Raw genomic sequence first — 22,160 nt, forward strand, 5'->3', positions numbered from 1 at the left:
CAACATGTACAACAACAGGTGAGCTCACCTGAGTGGAACGCACTTGTAATGTTATCAATTACCCCTGTGCAATGAGCCAACAGGCCTATCAGCTGCAGCACAGCGCTGTGGTGCATGTGGACTCACCCAGATGACTCACAGGTCTGATTACAGGACAAACACTTCCAAACAAGTCCAATTAGATGAGGTTGGTGACATTTTTCAGTATTTACATCATAAAAATCAAAAGGATCAACATCAGCTCATTAAAAAAAGTCTTGAATATGAAGCTTTCTTTCAACACTGACATTTCCCATAGAGAATGAATGGGAAGGGTGAACATTTATTGGACTTTTTCAAACGTCTGCTGCTCTGCTATTCTTTCACCCAGAGAGTCCATTTGAACTTTAAAATGTAGATACAAGTCTCATCTATCCCTGTGGTATTCCATGTGTCTGTAGGTTATATAGTTTTTAATCAATCACTGTTTAATGATCAATTATGATAATTTTTTTGGAGGAATGTTGAGATTATAATGGGTGTGTATTGCATGGAATGTTGAGGCTGGAGTGGGTGACATCATCGACAGCTAGAGTGGGAGAAGTTGTCTGAAATCGTTTCTCTATTTACACGCTTCCTCCCGGCCATAAATTACACTCTACACACATGATTTTTTCCAGAATTATATACAACAAACTTACTATCTTTCGCAAAGTGTGCTAAAAAAAAAAAAAAAGCAGAGACTTACAGAATTTGAACTATGAGCCGCTCAGTGAGGCCAGTCCCATCCAGCTGCACACTGACTCCAATACAACATTTGCAGACGATCCAGGATGTTTGTGGTGTTTATAACCTTCTCTACTGTCAAAGTCCAACACAAACACACACACACACACAGATTATCATGTTTTTTAACTTTTCCCTGCTGTCATTGAAGCTGTAGTTGGCCATTGTGTCCACCAAGAGGCGCTAAAAGATCAGGAGTTTGGTTACCGGTACCTTGGTTTTACCACGTCTCTGGTTTTACTATATCCCACTAAAACACCATGGATTGATTATGTATTGTCAAAGGTTTGAAAATGAAACATGAAAAGTTTGCTTAAAACCTAAATTGCATTATTTATCTTTATCAAAGTAAAATGCCAGATACCTGAATTTGCTCATAGCATGACTGACTGGGACACTGTGATAGGGGCGTACTACTATTTGTATTGTAAATAAGCTTTTCCAAGGGCCTCGGATTCTTTTTTTTAGTAATAACTATAATACTAGCTTAATATTTGAGGTTAGATATATATTTATATGGGCTGCTGTGTTTTTTTGTTGGTGTAATCAAGGGTGTAGGTGAGTGGAAGTGATAGACCATCTAATATTGAGTTTAAGATACAGGCACACATAAAGAATTATATTCTTCTGCACCTTTCCAAGCATGAAAAGTGTTGATTCGAATGTATTGATGCATTTGTGTAACATCATATTGTATTGTACTCTACGCTTTCATGAAAGGAACAAATAAAGATAATAAAGCTTGAATCCCTAATACTACCTAACCAGAGTTTTGTTTAAAATTTATATTTGAACAAATAGTTTCTGGACAATTTTAAGAGAATCGACCCATGTGAATGTGACCGAAACAATAAAACCACTGTAGTTTGTCCGTTCAAGAGAATCTTTATTTAAACTTGAGTAAAATTAAAACCATCTTTACAACACATATGTTCAGCAGTCTGTACAAGTCTGTACATCTTGTTGAAAGAGACTTCTAAAATAAACTTTTTTATATAAAAAGGTGGCAAACTACAGGAAGAAATGTACATGATGAAGACCTATTGACATGGTCCATTTCTCTACATACAACACAGATAAAAACAGACAACAGCAGAGACACCAGAGAAGCTTTTTTTTTTTTTTTTTTGCATCCAGACAGCAGGTCCGAGTCCCGAGTCCCCCGCGTCACGTCTGTCCGCTCGGCTTCAGGTGTTAAAGCCCGAAACAGAAACATGAACAGATGCAAAACAAAAACATTAACAGGAGGGGGGGAGGACTTGGTAAGAACTTGAACATGAGTTTGAACACAGAACATTCGTCTCCTCACAGACTCGCGTGAACATGGTCAAATCGTGCGCTGTGCTGTCAGCGAGGCGGCCATCTTAGATTCTGTCAGCAGGAACGCGTCTGTGAAGAGTCGGCTTCAGCTTCACCAAAAGAAAGTTAAGATAAGAGTTGGAGTGAGAGTTTTATTAACAACAGAGAGGAGAGAGAAGAAAAAAAAATAACGAGTAAAATTCTCATGGTACATGTCAAAGCCTCAAACACGACATTTTTTTAAAAAAATCATTAAATTGCAACTCAATAGAGAAGTCATTGTTCTGTCCTCCGAGCGGCGGACAGACGGGGGAGAAGTGGTCGGTGATTAAAGACAGACAGTGGGAGAAGACAGTGCGGCGTCTAGTGTGCGGCGGCGGTGGGGTTGGGTTTGCTGTCCAGCAGTTTCTCCACCATGAGCTTGGCGTAGCGGATGCGGCTGGCCAGCTCCTTACAGCAGCCAAACTCCTCCAGCAGAGACAGCTTGTAGGTGCGGAAGTCTCGCTTCTCGTCGATGTAGGTCACCGCTCCCATCAGCGGACACAGGATCAGCTTGGTGTGGTCCTGCAGAGGAGGAGCAGGATTTGGATTTGGTGCATTTGGGAAAAAAAAAAAGAGAGAGAAAACTAAAGAGATACTGATGTGGAAGAGGAGGAGGTGAAGTTCCTTGCTCTTTCTGTAACTTACATCCAGAAATAGTTGTTCATTTGTTCTGGCTTTGCTCTCACATGAAAAAACTATGGGCAGACCTGTCACCTTAGCAAATTTATCATTGACTCTCTTCACCATAGATTTTATTTCACTTTGGGAAAAGTTCCATTATTAGCCTACGAAAGAAGGAAAATGTTATTTTTTAATAAACCTGTTTTTATTTCTAGCAAAATCCATATTCATGAAAGTAATTTTTCTAAGAAAACCCCTTGCTTTGATGTTTTTCAAAAAGAGATGGAACTTTACTTTAAGCTAATGACCAAATGAGGAAATGGAAAGGCTATTAAAACCATAGACTGTAAAAAGAATGGACGTAGCGTCCGTGACGTCACCCATTGGTTTTGGGGAGTCGTTTTTGTGACTCAAATATGGCGGCCTGAACAGCGCCATGTTGGATTGGCCGGCCGAGAACAAAAAACGTTCCGACACCAGGCTTTTAACATGTTTATTGAGGATGTAAAATTGGCGATTTTAACATGGGGGTCTACGGGGAATGCTCCCTTCTGACACCAGCCCCCAGAGGAAGCCGGGGGGATTGCAGTTTTTTGAACGCGGAAGTGAGCTTCACTTCTCAGACCCACAACTGCCCCCTTGATTAAAACCATAGATTTTTGTAATATGTATAATGAACATCACATGCTCTCTGTATTTTCCTTGTATACTGTTTCCTGTGTACTATTTGTATCTATGTCAACTCCTTTTAAGTAAAGCTGTTGAGAGAAGAGAGAAGAGAGAGAAAAAGGTGAAGTTCGTGTCTCACCTGGAAGAAGTTGATCTGCACGGTGCCGTTGGTGAGGTGCAGGACGATGGCGCTCTTCGTTCTGAACCAGAGGGAGAGGTACGGCAGCCGGGCCAGCTCGTCTCCTTCCCGCCGCGCAATGTTGGCGCCGGCCTTCAACAGGTGCTCGCTCATGTAGTTGCGGAAATACTTCAGTAGCGTTATCTACGAGGAAACGCAACAAGCACATTACAATCAGGACTATGATTATTAAAAAAAAAGAAACAAAACTGACGATGTAGAGAAATCGTATTTTGAGAAATAAGAACACCGACCTTCTTGTTGAGGGTCGGGGGGTAAGTGCGCACGCTGAGGTAGGATTCAGCCGCCGCCTTGTCGATGTACTGCAGACTGTCTCCGTCGGCGTACATGATCAGACGGGTGTAGTCGTTGAACAGCACGCCCACGCTGTTGTCACACAGCTGGTAGCCTGAAACACAACCAGAGAAATTGTCTTTAGAGAAAAAAAACAACAACGTATGAAACATGCAACAGCAGAGTGTCTCATGCGCCCAACAACACCAATTGTGTAACAATAAGTCATGACAGAGAAGCTGGTGAATACCTCGACATGAGAGTTTAATTTTATGGCCTGGTGTTACAGCGGCCTAATGCCCAAAATAAGTTTGGAAAGAGATTTGGGGGTTTCAAAGGGCAGAGTTTCTACATTAGCAAATAAATGTTATTTTGTTCAGAGTCATTCAAATCTGTTTCCTATTCAATATTTGTTAACTTGAGATAAACAGTGACATTTTGCTGCTGAAAATGTTTCTCATTGCTCCCTGGTGGACAAATGATTTAACTGCATCGGTGTTTTAGCCTCATAACTAGAGAAACTTGCTCGTTCTATACTTTTATTATTTTATTGATTCCCAAAAGAAATTATTTTGTTAGGTTTCCATGTGCAGAAATCTGCTTTTAGATTTAAAAGATTTCTCTAACATCTATGACTGCTGCTTATGTTGAGAAATCGTGGATCCTCTGGGACCAGATGTTTGCAAATGAGCTGAACCTTATGTGACCCATGGACACCTGCACCAGATTAGTGTCTGTTGATGTTTATGAGAATCAGAATGACTTTAAAAATGTTCTTGTTCAATCCGACTTTTATGAAAAGTATGAGCCTCTGTCAGACGAATTCTTACCGAGTCCGTATTTGTCGGAGTAGTCGACCCATTTGCTGATCCAGAAGATGGGGATACAAGCGGGATCCTCTGCCTCCTCTGCAAACACACAAAAAGAACAAATCGTTCATATGTGGTGTTGACACAGGCAAAAAGATTCACACAAACAAACCACTAAAATGTACAACACTGAAACTAAGGAAAAAACAAAAAAGCTACACCCACCTTGGCGTACGACCGCCTTCTCCGAGGGCTTGGCAGCGATGATGCTGTTGAGCTGCTGCAGCATGTCTTTCAGGTGTGTTTCTGCTGGCTCGGGCTCCCTGAACACGGATGGAAAACAATAATATAGCGGCGTTAGCTTCACAAATCGTCATTCATTTGTTTTTTTATTGAAGTTCAACCGAATCAGAGGGAGCACTTCAACAACAAACAATCTCTCACCTTTGCCCAGGTTCATCCTTAGCGTCCACCTTCTCTGTTCCAGCTGGAAAGAGGAAAAACAACCAAGTCAGAAACATAAAACATTGATACTAATCATCTTTTCATACTTTAATGTATAAACTACTGGTTATTTGTCGGGATCGTTACCCTTGTTGTTAATGGCGGTCAGGGGGCGTCTCTGGCTGAGCTCCGCGGCGGTGGAGGGGGCGATGGAGAAGCGCGGGGGCACGGTGAGGCAGGTGGTGGGCAGACGCGAGGGGCAGTAGCCGGTCGTGAAGAACTCGTCAGCTTGCAGATCGGCGATGGTGGGCCTCATGGCGGGATCGGCGTGGAGCATTCGCTTGATGAGGGAAGACGCTGCGGGGTTGATGTGCTGTGGAGAGTTGCAAATTGAGGTTATGAGATGTGGTGTCGGGGGTGAATAAACTAAAAATATACACATTATACTCCAAGGGAACTGTGTATTTGTTCATTGAGCTTACCCAGGGGATGGTGTAGTTGTTTTTCTTGATGCGGTTGTAGGTCTCCTTCAGGCAGGAGGTCTCGAACGGGGGCTTGCCCACCAGCAACGTGTACCTGGGAGAGCAGCGGTGTTTAGGAGGAGGTCGAACTGACTGGGCTGAGTCATGTGGAAAAGTGCTGTGCCCAAGTGTGTGTATTTCAAAACTTACAATATACACCCGAGTGACCAGACGTCCACTTCATAGCTGTGGCCTTTCTTGCAAAGCACTTCTGGTGCGATGTAGTTTGGAGTCCCACACAAGGTCTTCTTCCTCTCACCGTCAAACTCGATCTTAGTGGCCAGGCCGAAGTCACCTAAAGAGGAGGGAAGAGAGAGAGACGTGTTGAAATAAAGGCAGCAGAGTAAATAGGTATTTGTGTTGAGTTCAGGGTCGGGTTACTGTGCCCCCTCTATTTGGAAGGTTTATTTGTTGTGTTTGTTTCTCGTGGGAAATCTCTCCAATCAGTGCAAACCAGTCATCCAGGAAGTGTGACAAAGGTATGACGTGTGGGCTGGGGTGTGTCCCGTCCTTTATGTTACATCCATTATTGTGAAAGATGAAGATGACAGTGAAAATTACCAATCTTGACATCCATGTCATCGTTGAGGAAGATGTTGCCGAGCTTCAGGTCTCTGTGGATGACTCTGTTGTTGTGCAGGTAGTGGACGCCATCGAGCAGCTTTGTCATGTAGTAGCGAGCCTCAGGCTCAGTCACAGCCTTACGGCGCTTGTGCAGCTCCAACAGGGACTGGAAACAGCAAAGACAATGGTTGGATTTAGATGAGCAGGCAATGAAAACAACACAAAACCTTAAGGCCAAATGACTCTGTAGCTCTCACACAGGGAACACCGCAGCAGTAGTACAGAGGGATGCATTATAGAGTAGTTTTGATTTTAAACTCCAAATGTTAGTTTGATTGGATAATGAATGCAAAGGCACTGGCAGATATTTATATTCACAATTAATGATTAAAACTATTCATTTCTGGTTTTGGGGCATATATATTTTTCTCAAGGTGGCTCAGTGGTCAGTGTTTCCTTGTCTTTGTCTTTATTTTTAAACTAATGCCACTGGCGGTGGGAGGACAAGTGAACGCACCGCCATGATAACCGTCGGCCCACCGGACAAACAGCTCTCTGCTCCCGGTGCACACTCACTAACTTAACTCACCCTTCTCCTGCAGATTTCCAGGACCACAAACACGAAGTCGTCGTCTTCGAAGAAGCCGTGGAAGCCCACGATGTTGTCGTGGTTCAGGCTCTTGTGAATGGCGATCTCCGAGGTCATCTTCTCCCTCTGGTGCTGCTTCAGGATCAGGGACTTGGGCACGATTTTCCCCGCAAAAACCTGCTTCGTCTCCACGTCTGTTATTTCGTAGCATTTGGCGAAACCACCTTTTCCGAGGAACCGACCCCTCGTGTACCTCCTCATGGTGCGGGGGTCCACCAGCACATCTGGGATTTCTTTAAGAGGAGCCGATTTCGGGTCGACGTGGGCCGACGGATTCGCCGGCTTCGGAACACCTGCACTCATTTTCGGTTAAAGTGCTTTTCGACGTTTTTGTTTTGTTAAAAAAAATAAGCGTCCGAAACTGTTCAGCTTTCGAAGTATCGATGAGTCGTTCAACCGACGTTTGTTTGTTCAAACTCCTGGAAGCTAACTTAACTCGCTCCCATACACGTCTGAATTCAAATCTAAACTAACGTTAACAGCCTTTGAACACGAACGTTATTTAAACATTTGATTAAACAGTTGAAAAACAGTACATAAGAAGCTAAATATTAAAATTAAAACCTGAGGCAGAGGTAAAAATCAAACGCCGGACTCGTCCCTCGGTGGTTGCAGCGTTACCCTCGTCCTGGCTTTTGACAACAGTCTCGGCTACAAAGTTTAAAATGCTGCCTCGGTCGTTACGGCGCTCTCTGATTGGTCCGCTCGATTTGAATTCCAAGGCGGCACCGCAAAGCATCGTGGGAAGTTGGGTTGCAAAAAGAGCCAATCGCAGACCGGGAAAGTCACATTCCGCGCTGTGATTGGCTGAAAGGCTGCCGGTTGTTGCTCACGGGGTTCCGGAAACACAGGGCTGACGGGAAATGTAGTGCTGCCACAGTGGGATTTAATCAAACAGTTGTTTAAAAAGGAAGTTTATGTTGACGTTGGCGATTTTTTTTTGTACTCATCATTTACTGTTTGAGGAGGAAATGATTTACATTCTTTATTACAGTAAAGTCGTTACAGCACTGAGTTAAATCCTCGGCCTAACGATTAGTAAAATATCCGCGTTATAATGTTACTGATAGAAAAAAAAAAGGTAGAAAGTGAAAATAAGTATCTTCCTGAAGAGCAGTGTGACCTTTGAGCTTTTAGCCCACAGTTAGTTATCAGTGGTGGATAGTTAGGTGGCAATAGCCTATATAAATGCCAATATATTCATAAAAAATTATGTAGTTAAAATCTAAACAACACTGTTGATACTTCCACCATTTTGTATACAGTCAGAGGAAATGTGGCAGAAGAAGGAAATATGTTACAGGGTGATAAATAAGTAATAAGTATGATAAAACTATTAAATTGCACACCAACTTTAGGCTGTCAGGGGTGGAAACTGCGAGTCCAACTAAGATTTCACTTTGCAGCCTGTGCATAGGCTATATCCATAGACTTCTACAACAGATATGTACTTGGGTGACCTAATCATCATCATTAGCAATGCATCATATCTTTATTGCAGACTTGTGGTCCATTAAGAAGAGAAAAAGTACAATACAAAACAAAGAGACACAAATTATTAAATAACACTATACAATTTACAAATAATACAGACTTTTATGCCAGTGCTCCTCCCTGAGGCTTGATTGGTTAGAGCCAGGATGACGCTGTTCTCTGACTCATCTAGTCTACACATGGATTTGTAGACAAGCTCCGTAGCACTGCCTGAAATGTATTGACTCTGCAGCCACAAACATTTCACTTTTCACTGCACCATCTAGGTCTTTGTATGCGCATCGCATCATTATATGCCACTTGAAGTTTCTGTAGGCTTGCTTTTTTGCCTTGCCCACAATTGAGCAGTAAGGCTATGTGATGTGCAATGGGATCTAAACAGCTTCACATCTTTCAGTGCCAGGACGTTTGCCTGTGCATACTGCAGCACTGCCTGTCTATGTCATTATCATCATGATTTTGTTTTTGGCAGCTGTTGATTTAACTGATCACCGTTCTCTTATCTTCAGTGATATAAATGCGTTGGACAAATGGGGGTCAGTGACCGACCAAGGCCACATGTTAAAGAGACCCATTAGTTTATGTTGGTACTCAGGGGTATTATCAATGAAGTAGCAAAAACTTATTGGTTTGCATGGCCTGAACAGTTTGTTGGTGAATTACAGTTGCCAGGCTTCATTGTTTTATATAGGCCTAACTCAGTGGTGTAGTCTAATTTGTTTCAGTGGGTATACTGCTTTTATGTTGGGTCCACTGTTCATACCTGTAACACATAAAGACTAGTTATAGACGAGACTAGACTAGAATAGAATAGAATAGTTTTGTTGTAGGCAAGGCAAGGCAAGGCAACTCAATGTGCTTTACATAAAAACAAAACATAAAAACTAGACCAAAATAGAGCATAAATATGAATTTTCAGCATGAAATATTGATTTGTATTAAAAACAATTAAGAGGATTTACAGTGCAAATCCAAGATTAGGATTTAAAGATCTTTTAAAGAGCTCACATGAAAACATAAATGTTTTTAACCTGGATTTTAAAATGCTTAGAGTTGGGTCTGATTTCAGTTCTGCTGGTAGACCAAAATATTAATGCATTTTCAGTGGGTATACTGAGTATATTTTCAATTCGCCTGTTTTTAACCGATTTTATCTCTTTGAAACCATTGTTGTGACTTGTGCTTACGTGTGGTATCATTGTGTTGGGTATCTGCTCCTGCACTGATGATGTTCTTCTGCAACAGAACGGAAAAATAAAGTACTTTTGACTTAGACTTTGATACCTGAGTATCACACAGACTACACCACTGGCCTAATTAAAATTATTGACAACCATGCAATAAATCTGATCCTCATTGTAAACTTTGAATTTGAACAGATGTAATTCTTCTTTTCTGCAGTTTAAAGTACCAAAATCCCTTTCTTCATTTAGCTCGCTCCATTTGGTGAGGGACACTCGGACAGCAGGATATTTTTAATGTGCAATCATAAAGCACAAAAAAATCTATTTCCGTATTCTCTTTCATCTTCTCTTATAGGCATTGTGTGTCCTCGGAAGCAGTCTCCCTCTTACTTATTGATTTTTTTTGTGCCAACGAGTGTTATCTGTTTCCAGAACTGACATTGGGATTAGCAGAGGAAGATAAGAGGAGAACAAGTGGATGAAGAGAGGACAGATGAATGAAGAGACTGTGAGATCCACGGGTTTGTTTATCCTCTTTGTTCCACTTGACAGTGTGCGCGTGTGTTTGTGTGTGTCCAAAACAGCACGACGTGCATGGCTCTATGTACACTGTAACAAAATAACCTTAAAATTTACAGTAACTTACTGGCAACAAGTATCCAACAAGTTACTGTAAATATGTTTTACAGTAGACATACTGTACTTCCATTTACAGTATTAATTTATTTACTGTAAATTAAAAAACAATTAAACACTGTGATTTCAGTTGTATTTACAGTATTGGTTGTTTAACTGTAAAGTAAATACCAATTAACTACTGTGATTTTAGTTGTATTTACAGTATTGGGTGTTTAACTGTAAAGTTAATACCAATTAACTACTGTGATTTCAGTTGTTTTTACAGTGCTGGTTTATTTACTGTACAAATAAAAACAGTTAAGCACTGTTATTTTCTATGGTATTGTATATGGAAATACAGTAACAGAAGGTAACAGTTCATCACTGTACAAATTAAATACTGTATCACTAATATAATGACCCATATTCTAAAATATTTCAATTAACTACAGAAAACAAGAAAATGGTTTCCACAATTATTTATTTAAGACATTTGGTGAAGAGGAACATGATAAAGCACAGGTTACCAAACTTTTCAGACCAAGTACCACTATGTACCAAAACAAATTACCACTTCAGATACCAGGGGACGCTGCTCTGATCAGATGACATAGAGGAGAAGAACTATGCAGGCTATTTACCTTATATTTCATTTTTACCTTCATTAAAACAGCTTCGGGCCAATTGTGATGTTCGATAAACGACTTGTAGCTTGTTACAGGGACAGTGGAGTGGAAACAGCCCAAAAGCTCAAACTATTAACAGACAAGCTTCACATTTATACATTTTTTAAAAACACAATGGCAATATCATGTAAAATACTTAAGATTTGCATGAACAATGCATCTGGACACAAAATAAACTTCTTTGAGAAGAGAAATCCTCTCATTCCTCTATTAAAGGTCTATGGCCTCTTGCCTGCCCTGAACTTGGAGACCCAGATCCGGGTTGGAGCCCTGAAATTAAAGAAGAAAACACATTAACAATTAAATTGATTTACAATTACTTTGTAATGCACCATGTATGTGATGAGGGTCTAAGATGGTGATGTTGTGTCAAGATACTTATTCCTGATAGAAAGTGTGTCTAATATCAAAAGATGACAGTGCTGCATTCAGTTAAAGATAGCCCACATTTTGATTCACGATGCAATTGAGTTTAACAATGTGTTAAAATGCTTAAAGAGATGTTGAATTAACTGTGTTTTTAACATGTTTTTAATTGACCATGAATTACAGCATGTTTGATTTTTCCTGCTGAGGTCGACTCAAGAGCCTTCAACAGTGAACCATTATAGTCTCAATCACCATTCAATCACTGACACAGCAGTTGCTTAACACACATTATTTAATAAAATGTTTGAGATAACATGATTAAATGAACCATCTTGAACTTTCAATGCAAAGATAGAACCTCACCTGTATCTAGTCAGTTTGCCAATCGAACTCAGGCCTTGAAGAAGGAGGTTACATGGGGGTTGAAGTCTTCCATTTCACCACTCTCCCAGTCTTCCGGCTCATCTGCTGCTTACTTGGTGGAGTCAGGATCGATCCTGACTAAAAACCTATGAAAAAGAGTATAGGAGTTAAGGGTGGGACAATATGTACTGTACATATTAACAAGTAACCGGGTAGCAAATCATAACTGTTTACAGAGAAAACAAAAATCTTTTTTTTTTTTAATAATAGATTCCCCCAGAAAACTTGCTAAGCCCGGTGGCACTGCATGCTTTTTATTTTTTGTTTTCGTGACGGGGCCTGACCATAACCATTGACTGATGTCAGGGACCTATACGTAACAGATTCATTAATGGATCAGCAGAATTTGAAAATATTATCATAATCATGTGTTATTATAAGACAGTCATGTTAAACACCAGCTATAGCAGAGTCTTACAGAAAGGCACTCTTGAAATGCTGTTCAACCAACCACAAAAAAAATAATGATAATAATATCAACAGCTGCACTAAAAACAAACAAAAAAACACAAGCATAATTTCTCAGAGATTTTTTTTTTCCTCAGAGATTTTTTACAATCTGGAGAACACGTAGCCTATTAAACATGGAAACGTCACACTGATCTACTGTTTTGGACTAGAGTGAAAACACACGTGTGAACACGAACCTTACATGCTGAAAAATGAAACAATGGACCATTTTCACATCTGATAAAAGCATCTGGGCTCACATAACGTTAAATCCGGAGCTCTGATGCTGCAGGGGACGACGTGCTAACAGCTAACAGCTAGGCTAACAGCTAACAGTCATGCTGCAGCAGCTGGCTGAGCCTCTGGCTCGGCTCGTTAACGACAACGAGGTCGACGTGGAGTGTTCCTCTCAGTCAGCTGCAGCAGCAGTTAGGCTAAGTTGTGGTGAAATTACAGTGCTTGCATGAGTAATTCATTTTGATGGCAAGCTAACTGGTTAATACCATGGATGTATTATACTGGTTAATACTTAGCTGGATACCTGTGGTTCATCATCACAGCCTGACAAGGAGTGTAAAACTTTTTTCTCTTTTTTTTGCTGCTAATGATGGTATCCTACTTACCGATTGTCTGGATGTTCCGATGTGCGGACCCGCGATTCCAGGACGGAAAGTCCGGCAGAGGCCATGGGTGGGGAAAAAAAAAAAAAAACTCTTCTCCGGTGCAGCCAAACAATAAAAAAAATAAAAAATAAAAACGACATTACTCTCCAGGAGCAAGCTTTCAACAGGTCTCTGTCTCGGCTAATGCTAAAAAAGGACCGTCTGGTCAGCTAGTCTATCACTATATTAAGCTAACGTTAGCTACCTGTAATGGCTGTGTAGACATCCTGGTAAAAGCTGTCTCGGAGACGTTTCCACTGAATTCCGCTCAGGCAAAAAGTAACACAGACGACGCAAACGCACACAAATGCAACAAAAATCAACACCAGCACAAAACACAGCTTTGTGTAGGCTAACGAACCTAAGTGCTTCTGATAAGTCAAGGAGCTTTCCTGTCAATAACGGTCGGAATCAGAACTGCAGGTGCTGTGTTCGCGGGGTTTTTTTTTTTTTTTTTTTCGCAATGACGTGATTGGCCCATTTGAAGCACGACCGTTGAACTCTCTTGATTCTCATTGGATGAATTGAAAGTGAAGGGGAAGAAGAAAAACTGATAGAAAATAAAAGTCCCATAAGTTATTATGAGTTCAAAGTCACAATTATGAGATAAGAAGACATAAATAGCCTATGATATAAAGGGTCAAACTTATGATGATAATAATAAAAAAAGAGATAAGCATTGTTTTTTATTATGAGACACTTTTTTTTATCTAAATGAAAAATACAGTAGTTTACTTTACTATTTACAGTATTATTGTGATTTTCTTTACAGTAACCATTGTCTACTGTGATTTTCACAGTAATACTTAAAGTACTGTGATTTTGTCACGTGGACAAGGTTTTATTGTAAAATGTACAGCATTCTACTGTAAAAATCATACACAGTAATGTTACTGTGTTTACTGCAGTAAATAACTGTAGATTTCACAGCCATTTTTTACAGTGTAGAGAGGAGCTATTTTTATGAAGCACTGACTGATCTAAATATTCACTCCGTGCATCTGTTGTAGATAACAATGGGAGCTAACACTGATGATGAAGTAGACTGCCTTTATTTATTCACTGACCTAGTTGGGTGATACGTCCAAAATGCAAATTTAATCTTGGTGTGACGTAGGATGTTTTGAGAATAGAGTGAGAATGACTCGGCATTCACATCAAAAACAACTCTTAAGATCAGAAAAAACTATAGGCTATATTTCATGAATGCTGTATGGTCTTTGTAAAAATATAAAAAGTATAAATGACCAGCGTTGGTCAGGGGGATTAGACCAACACTGGGCAGACGTGAGTGTTTAAGGGACATTGTTCATCAACAGCCTTATCAGTAAATCTGCTGACATGAAAGAAGGCAGCTCAGTTACTGTTGGTTGGGTTTTGTGGTAGCCTGAGTATTTGTAATGTTATATCTCATAATTTTACTCTGCTACACTTCAGTGTAACTTTCCCATGACATATTTCACAGATATACTGTAGTTACAAGTTGTAGCTGTATAGCCTACCACGTAAGCCAATGTAGGAACAGCAATAGCTTTACTTGGACTGCTACAAAATGCTGTACATGTTAGAATATAATATTGTTGTTACTCAATATTTAAAACACATTTTGCTGATAACACAATTTTTTCATTGGTAAAAATGTGAAGGCAAAACTCAACCCTGCTGTTGCACAAAGTAAACTCTGTTAAAGTGCACGGGCAGGTGTAGTGAAGTGGAAACATATGAAACAGAAGACAAATTCACAAAAGATATTTTATTGGTATTAAAAACAGAAAACATGTATAAAGTGCATGGCAGTGTAAGCAGGGAACTCTTTACACTGATGACTCCCATTACTGTCCAGACTCAAGACAGTAAAATGTCTTATCTGAAGTTCTATAGGTGTCATGTCCACCTGTGCACAAACCAGGTGCAGCACAGCAACAGCTGGGCACGTGCAGTCCAGCTGCAGAGTCCAGCTGCTGCAGACAGATGTTTCTTCCTATGACAGGATGCAGCTGTTGTGCTTCTTCAGCGGTGGTCTCTTCTTCTTCCCCCCCACCACCACCCCCACCGGGCTGGGCTCCGTGTCTCTGCGCCTGCTCAGCGCGGGGCTCAGCGCGTGCGGCACCTCCACCTGTTGAAGCAGCGCGCGGAAAACTCCGATCGTGTTCCCACCTGTGCGCGCGGACGCCTCCACGAAGTCGGTGTCCCACTCGCCTTCCACCGTGGGCATGACGTCGCTGGCCAGCAGCACGCGCCCCTCGGCCTCGGTGAGGTCCGCCTTGCTGCCCACCACGGTGATGGGCGCGCGCTTGCCGCCGCCCCGCAGCTCCAGGATCTCCTCGCGCAGCCGCCGCACCTCCTCGAAGGAGCGCGCGTCGTCCACCGCGTACACCAGGGCGAAGGCGTCGCTGTGGCGGATGCACATCTCGCGCATGGCCGGGAAGGAGTAGCTGCCGCTGGTGTCCAGGATCTCCAGGTGCATCTTCTTCCCGGTACCGGTACCGGTACCGGTGGCGGTGGGGTACTCCAGCACGTGAAGATCCTCCACTGTGCGCGTGTGCTTGTGCTCGAAGCGGTCGTGGAGGAAACGGCGGATGAGCGCGCTCTTCCCGACCCCCGCCGCCCCGAGGAAGACCAGCCTCACCGCGTCGGGACGTCCGGATGGAGACATGCTGCTGCTGCTGCTGCTGCTGGTGGTGTTGCCTCTATATACCCCCCCGGGGCAAATACACCTGTCTCTGGGGAGAATACGAGATCACCTGCGGGGAACTGACTCCTGCACTGTGCGCTCCTCTGCAGGCTTTTATAGGCTGGTGACGGCTGCTCTCCACCAATAAGATCTCTCTCTCTCTCTCTCTCTCTCTCTCTCTCTCTCTCTCTCTCTCTCTCTCTCTCTTTCTCTCTCTTTCTCTCTCTCTCTCTCTCTCTCTCTCTCTCTCTCTCTCTCTCTCTCTGTCTATTCTATTCAATTCAGCTTTATTGGCATGACTGTCACAAAGACTATGTTGCCAAAGCATAAAGAGAAAATAAATATAAATAAATAAATAGAAAAGTGTGTGTGTGTGTGTGTGTGTGTGTGTGTGTGTGTGTGTGTGTGTGTGTGTGTGTGTGTGTGTGTGTGTGTGTGTGTGTGTGTGTGTGTGTGTGTGTGTGTGTGTGTGTGTAAAATAATAAACAATAAGTGATCATGAGAATATTGATAGTATAACAGTAAACATCAGAAATAAATGAAATAAACAGTCTTACATTGAAACATTTCTTGATGTGTGACATGCAGTGACATATTCTACTGCCAGTTCTCTCTCTCTCTCTCTCTCTTGCATACCAGGCTGGGAACTCCACACCTCACTGACATTTGGTTGCATGGAAACATAAACGAATGTAATGTCTTTTTTACCGGTATGTAAACAGTCATATAGTCATAATCAGAGGGAGTGGCACATAAACATCACCATTTTCCACACTGACTTACTGTAATGTCCTCCTGATGTGATTGGACATTTATTCCAAATTAAAAGCTGAACTAAGAGACATGACCTTCATGTTACAGTAATGTATAATGAATTACTGTAAAAAAAAAAAAAAGTCCAATATGTGCATATATTCATATAATATGAACAATAATTGTCTTGCATTCAATAATTTTCAGCCAATGTGCATCACCATCATCAAACTAAGCTGATCTAAAATGCACCACTCCCGGCACCTTTTATTTGTAGTTTTTTAATTATTTATTGTTTATTACAGTATGTGTGTACATAGATAGATAGATAGATAGATAGATAGATAGATAGATAGATAGATAGATAGATAGATAGATAGATAGATAGATAGATAGATAGATAGATAGATAGATAGATAGATAGATAGATAATTTGTTTTATTCTGTTGATTTATGTATTTATTTATTGGACCTATGTATTTTCTGTTATTTTGTCCTGTCATATCCACAGGAACACCTTAATTGTATGAAAGGACCATTGGTAAATTGTATCTTTGTATACACTAGATGTCTGTGACTTGCATTTTATAGATAAAAGTTATAAAATGCAGGGTTTTTTTTGGTCCATTTCCCTCGTTGGTTTTGCTCCATTATCTCCACGTGGTTTTGTTATTGGGTTCCTGGGAACTTGGAGCCTGATGTCTGAGAGTCATAAAGCCAGGGCCACTCATGTGCACACAACAAAGGTATAGGCTACGGACACGTGCAGTCCTGACTCCTGTTTACACCAGGCATGACTCACGGAAGGTTTCTCTTTAATTCACCCCACAAGGACCCACTCTTTGACAAACACACATGTTGTAACGGCTATATGAGCATGTACACAGTTAAAAATGCAGAAATTGTTGTTTGGGTTTTGGATTTGTTCTGATAGGCTATTTATGATCATTTATGAGTTGATGATTTTGACAGATTAGCCTACTGCTGAGTGCACCACACCCATTTAACTAGAATTAGTGGTGTGGTAAAGCCAAACAGACTCATAACCAGCACAACAGGTGTGAAGCAAGAGCAGGATTACTGTACAATACAACAGTGAGATTTACAGATTAGGCCATTAATAGGATGTTAGACAACCTCCCAATTTTCTCTTGAAGCGTGTGTCATTATTGTCACAGAACAAAACTCACCCTGTCCGTCTCTTGCTGACTCACAGCGTCTGGCCTGGCACGGCTATCGGTGGGCAAACAGATACTTTGATAATTTGTCAATGTGTGCGCACATGTGGGTGCACGTATGAGTTTATCTCTACCCTTGAAGAAGGTCAGTGTTTCCTGTTTAATATAAGAGAGCAAATAAGAGACGTGAAAATTAAACAAAAGAAAAACCTGAAAACTGACGGTAAACTCCCCCAGTGCCTCTGTTTGCAAATGATCTGGCAAAATTTGCAACGTTTTTGTCAATATGATGTCTCAATACTTTTGTATGTGCACCATATGGCAACAAGTGGGTAGATCACGCATCATTAATGTGGCTTAATGAGGCTCAATGAGGCCTTACAACAAGATTTTGTAACCTTGCTCCATGTCCTATTTTATCCACTTCAAAGCAGTAGATTACACACCCATTTGAAATGACTTTTATTCAATGACTCGTTTTTTTTCTTTGCTTTTACATTATCTGCTTTTACCTTTTTTGTTTTTATCTCATCTTGCTTCATCTCATATTTATATAGTTCTTGACTCTAATAAAGTTGTCTGAACTGAACTGAACTGAACTGAACTATATGGGAGACCGGGGATGGTTGTAACAGCATCACTTGTACCAATAAGGGATAACATTAGAGTAATCCATGCACCCACTCCCTGACATTGCATGTGAATTTGCATGGCTGTGTGTAAGTGTGTATTTTTTAAGGTCAGAAACTAATATTTTGGACCTAGCCTAAATTTTGACTAGTACCGATACCGTTGAAGTTTGAATTAGGTAACTTGTATAAGATGATAGGCTCTTGAAATATTCATTTCTTAGTCATTTCATCAATGTTTATTTTAAACCACCATGTTGGTACAGCTAGTCAAACAATGGGATGGGGATGGTTGTAACACCTTTTATCTTTGTTGTTTTATTAAGTGTCAACCAGCTTTCCTGGAGTTTTACATGGAGCTGCTTCTGACCTCCTGCTGAAGGGTTACATTCATGTTCACCATTCACTGGTATTATCAGAAGATGTTCTTTAAGACAGCTTTACTGTAATGTTAGGATCCACACCACTGACACTGTTCTTCATTTTATCATCAGTGATGAGTTCTTTTTTGTTCATACTGAACCACAGAAAGATGCTTTAGTGTTGGAACATGCACAATAAACTTACATAGATGCATGTTTGTTTGTTTTTTGGTTTGGTCTCAGTTTTTAGTTTTTAATCTCACCGTTACAACCTACCTGGCAGTGGGGTAAGTTGTAACAGTGGCACTCCTTGCATTTGACATCAAATGGTGAATTCTGTGATTGAGAAGTTTAAGGCATTGCTATTTGGAGAGAACAAATCAGGGTACTCTGTGTCAAAATTTGGGAGCCCTATACCATGAGCCCTCTGCAAGTTATGGGAGCTGAGACAAAAAGTGTTACAACCATCCCCGGTCTCCCCTATGTTGGATGGATCTGAGGTCAAGAGTCGGGGTTATGTGCAGGATAGTCAGATTGTCTGACACCAAAATGGGAAATGCATTTCTTTATGGATCATGTTTTGTCAAATTGAAAAAGAAGCTGGTGTTTCCCTCTGAAGTTGTAATCACATTCTTGTCTATAATTACCATAATATACTATATTCTTATCATGCCACTTTACTATAAGTATCACACCATCCTAATAGAGGTGTTTGCATACTTTAGGTTCGCAAAAGTCATCTTCACGGTGTCCCCACTAGATGGCAGCAGCAGACACATCAAAACAACATCAGATGTAAATGAGGCTAAATCAGTGAAGTAGTTCAGCCTCACATTGGAAAACTACTGGTGGTGCTAGAAAAATGTTCTACATGCAGCAGAATGAGCTGCAGTGATACAGGTCACACAAAGACACACAACGGCATTAAACTACATAGAAAATATATGTTAACGTCCGAGCAGCAGGTGCAACAGACAAAGGAACCGCCTACAGGTGAGATGGCAGCTACACCTTCAGGTCAAAGGTTAAAAGGTGGATGGTTGAAGAGGGGTGGAGCCAAACTCAACCGACAGTCGGTGGGGGCGGGGTTACACCTATAATCAGACGACCAGACACAGGGCTGACACATGAAGGGGGCAACAACACCCTCACCTTTACACCTGTGGGCAGTTATAGGGTTAACACAGGTGCATAGCTACAGTGCCGTGAAAAAGTATTTGCCCTCTTCCTGATTTCTTAGTTTTTTTTTGCATATTTGTCACACTTAAATGTTTACGATCATCAAACAAATTTGGATATTAGACAAAGATAACCCAAAATGCAGTTTTTAAAAGATGATTTAATTTTTTAAGGGAAAAAAGCTAACCAAACCTACCTGGCCCTATGTGAAAAAGTATTGCGACCCTTGTTAAACCATGAACTAACTGTGATAAACCTAAATTTAACTGTCCACACCCAGGCCTGATCACTGCCAGAACTGTTGAATGAAGAAGTCACTTCAGTAGAACCTGTTTGAGTGAAGTGAAGGAGGCTGGTTGATCTCAAACAGCAACAACACACCATGCTGCGATCTAAAGAAATTCAAAAACTGATGAGATTTGAGTTTTTGTTACTTAAAACCACAAATGCGTCTTCTTATATGTATAAAAACCTCACATAAAATACTGTAGCCTATAATATGGGACATTTTAAGAACTCTTCATACATGATGAGTGTGCATTCATAAGGCCATTAGATGTGGTGTTTTTCAGCGGTAAAGGTAAAGGTGCACAAAAATAAACCTAACCATATCCCATTGGTAACAGATTGAAATCAAATATTGCACAACACTTGTGTGTTTGTTCATGCACCTGCAGCCTGGTGGCATTTATGTGCTGTTCTCTGTTTATTGCAGATAGTAGCACATTAAAGTAAATATCATATAAATGTCACCATGTTAGCTTTGTTAATGTGAATGTTGCGATACTGGTGTTAGCATGTAGAGTAGGCTACTACCTTGCAGAGTTGTTGTTGGTGTGTCTGCAGACTCCTAATCTTGTTAAATGGTTGATTTGGCCTGTGAAGAAGGAGACTTCTCAACACATGAAGGAACATTTAATCTGAGTTTATGTGACAGATTTAGAACTAGCGAAACTGTAGATACATGTATGTTTTTGACTGAAAATCCTCCTGCAACGAGGGTTTGAATAAGCTCTTTTTTTTCCGTCACAAACTCTCATACCTCTCATACTGAATCAATTTTTTCCACTGTCATGCATAAATGCAGGAGAAAATCTGCCCTACTTCTCATGGTCAGCAAAAAACTCTTCTCTGCTACTCATCTTCTCTCTTTTTTATTAGGCTATATATCATTCACTTCATTCATTTCCAGCTTTGTCTCTCCCCTGCTTATTATTCTCTCCTTCTTACACTCAAGTGCCATATTAGCTTTTTCTGGCAGGCGGATTTGGCGCGAGGGCTTTGCCATGTGTTTTCTCTTACAGATGATGTTGTGCACATATCACACAAACAGACTGGCGGAGAAGACGTGGGAAAGGAGGGTGTTATTGTATTAGAGCGAGCACAGTAGGAGCTTCAATTCGTTTAGGGACTATCACATGTCTGTTATCTTGAGGTTTTTATTTACTAAGGCCTCTTTCACTCACTTATTGTCCGAAGGCTCAAAAAAGAAAAACTGCGTATTAAATTATTAGACTGCTCGACTTTGAGTCTTACAAGGTTTGTTGAGATTATTGATCCACGTGTGTCTGTAAGGCTACATCTCCTACAACAGTCATCCTTCCTCAAGCCCCTATCCCTGGCTGCCATTACCTGTTACCATGGCAACATGCAGAGATCCTGGATAGTGGAGGATGAGGGAGGGATGGATGTCGGTTCCTGTCTGTGTCAGATCACATCACACATGTATAAAGTTTAGCAGCAGCAGCAGCAGCAGCAGCACAACGCGTCGGAGTGAGCGAGAGGAGCAGAGCTGAGTTTCCTCTGCAGCAGCAGCAGCAGCAGCAGCAGGACAGTGAATGTGGAGCAGGTTACCTCCCTCTGCCCTTGTCTTCCTTTCCTCCTGCACAGTTTTGGCTCAGCGAAATCTCAAGGGGACATGATTCAGACTAGACAAGTTTCTTCCTTCTCCCACACACACACACACATACACAACAAGCTTTTGCAAAAACCATGACTCTGGATTTTTTTTTCTCTGCCTTAAGCATAACAAGATGGTTGCAATGCTGCATATGATGCTGACAAGTTGCTTGACTGAAGCCACACCCAGTACTATCTCTTAAATTTGTTAGGGAAGGGTATTGACATCCATTGTCATAGTTTGGCTCTTTTTTTGACAGCAATGGATCTCTATTGCTTTATAACATGCAGTCATTATGCATTCTATATGTTTTTACGTACACTCTGTTCACTACACCTTACATTTTATTTTGCATTAGGCTACTGCTTATATTTTTTTTATATTGCATTTTATATTGCTATTGTTCTTTTTATTTCATTGTGTTGTTATTGTCACAGTGTGTAATGCTGCTTCTGCACTGTAATTTCCCAGCTTGGGATCAATAAAGTATATCAATAAATTAAAGGTGTGCCCCAGGGTTCCATTTTGGGTCCTATATTATTTTCTGTTTTTTTTATAAATGATTTACATAAAGATGTTAAAGCTAATTTACATTTGTATGCGGATGATACAATCATATATACATTTGCTCCCTCTGCAGTACAGGCAACTGACAAACTTCAGACTGCATTTGAGTCATTGCAGAGAGGCTCGAGGGGTCTAAACATTTCTACATCTGATGGGATTGAAAGGGTGTCCTCATAT

At 40.9% G+C, this 22,160-nt stretch overlaps 2 protein-coding genes across 2 annotated transcripts; both read right to left on the reverse strand.

The window, feature by feature from the left end:
- Nucleotides 1–2,427: 2,427 nt before the first annotated feature.
- Nucleotides 2,428–7,475, reverse strand: plk1 (polo-like kinase 1; the record flags this gene model as incomplete). Its single annotated transcript, XM_083969571.1, is given in 11 exon segments — nt 2,428–2,628; nt 3,536–3,718; nt 3,829–3,983; nt 4,699–4,776; nt 4,903–5,000; nt 5,246–5,260; nt 5,262–5,494; nt 5,604–5,697; nt 5,793–5,937; nt 6,204–6,372; nt 6,796–7,475. Coding segments are annotated over 11 exon segments (1,734 nt in total). The 5' UTR covers nt 7,159–7,475.
- A 7,247-nt stretch (nt 7,476–14,722) lies between these two features.
- Nucleotides 14,723–15,397, reverse strand: rasd3 (RASD family member 3; the record flags this gene model as incomplete). The annotated part of the gene is made up of 1 exon (XM_083981298.1): nt 14,723–15,397. The coding sequence occupies one exon, from the start codon at nt 15,395–15,397 to the stop codon at nt 14,723–14,725; it is 675 nt and encodes a 224-aa protein (XP_083837424.1).
- Between the last annotated feature and the right edge of the window lie 6,763 nt (nt 15,398–22,160).

Source organism: Trachurus trachurus, assembly GCF_905171665.1.
Source record: "Trachurus trachurus genome assembly, chromosome: 1".
NCBI lineage: Eukaryota > Metazoa > Chordata > Actinopteri > Carangiformes > Carangidae > Trachurus > Trachurus trachurus.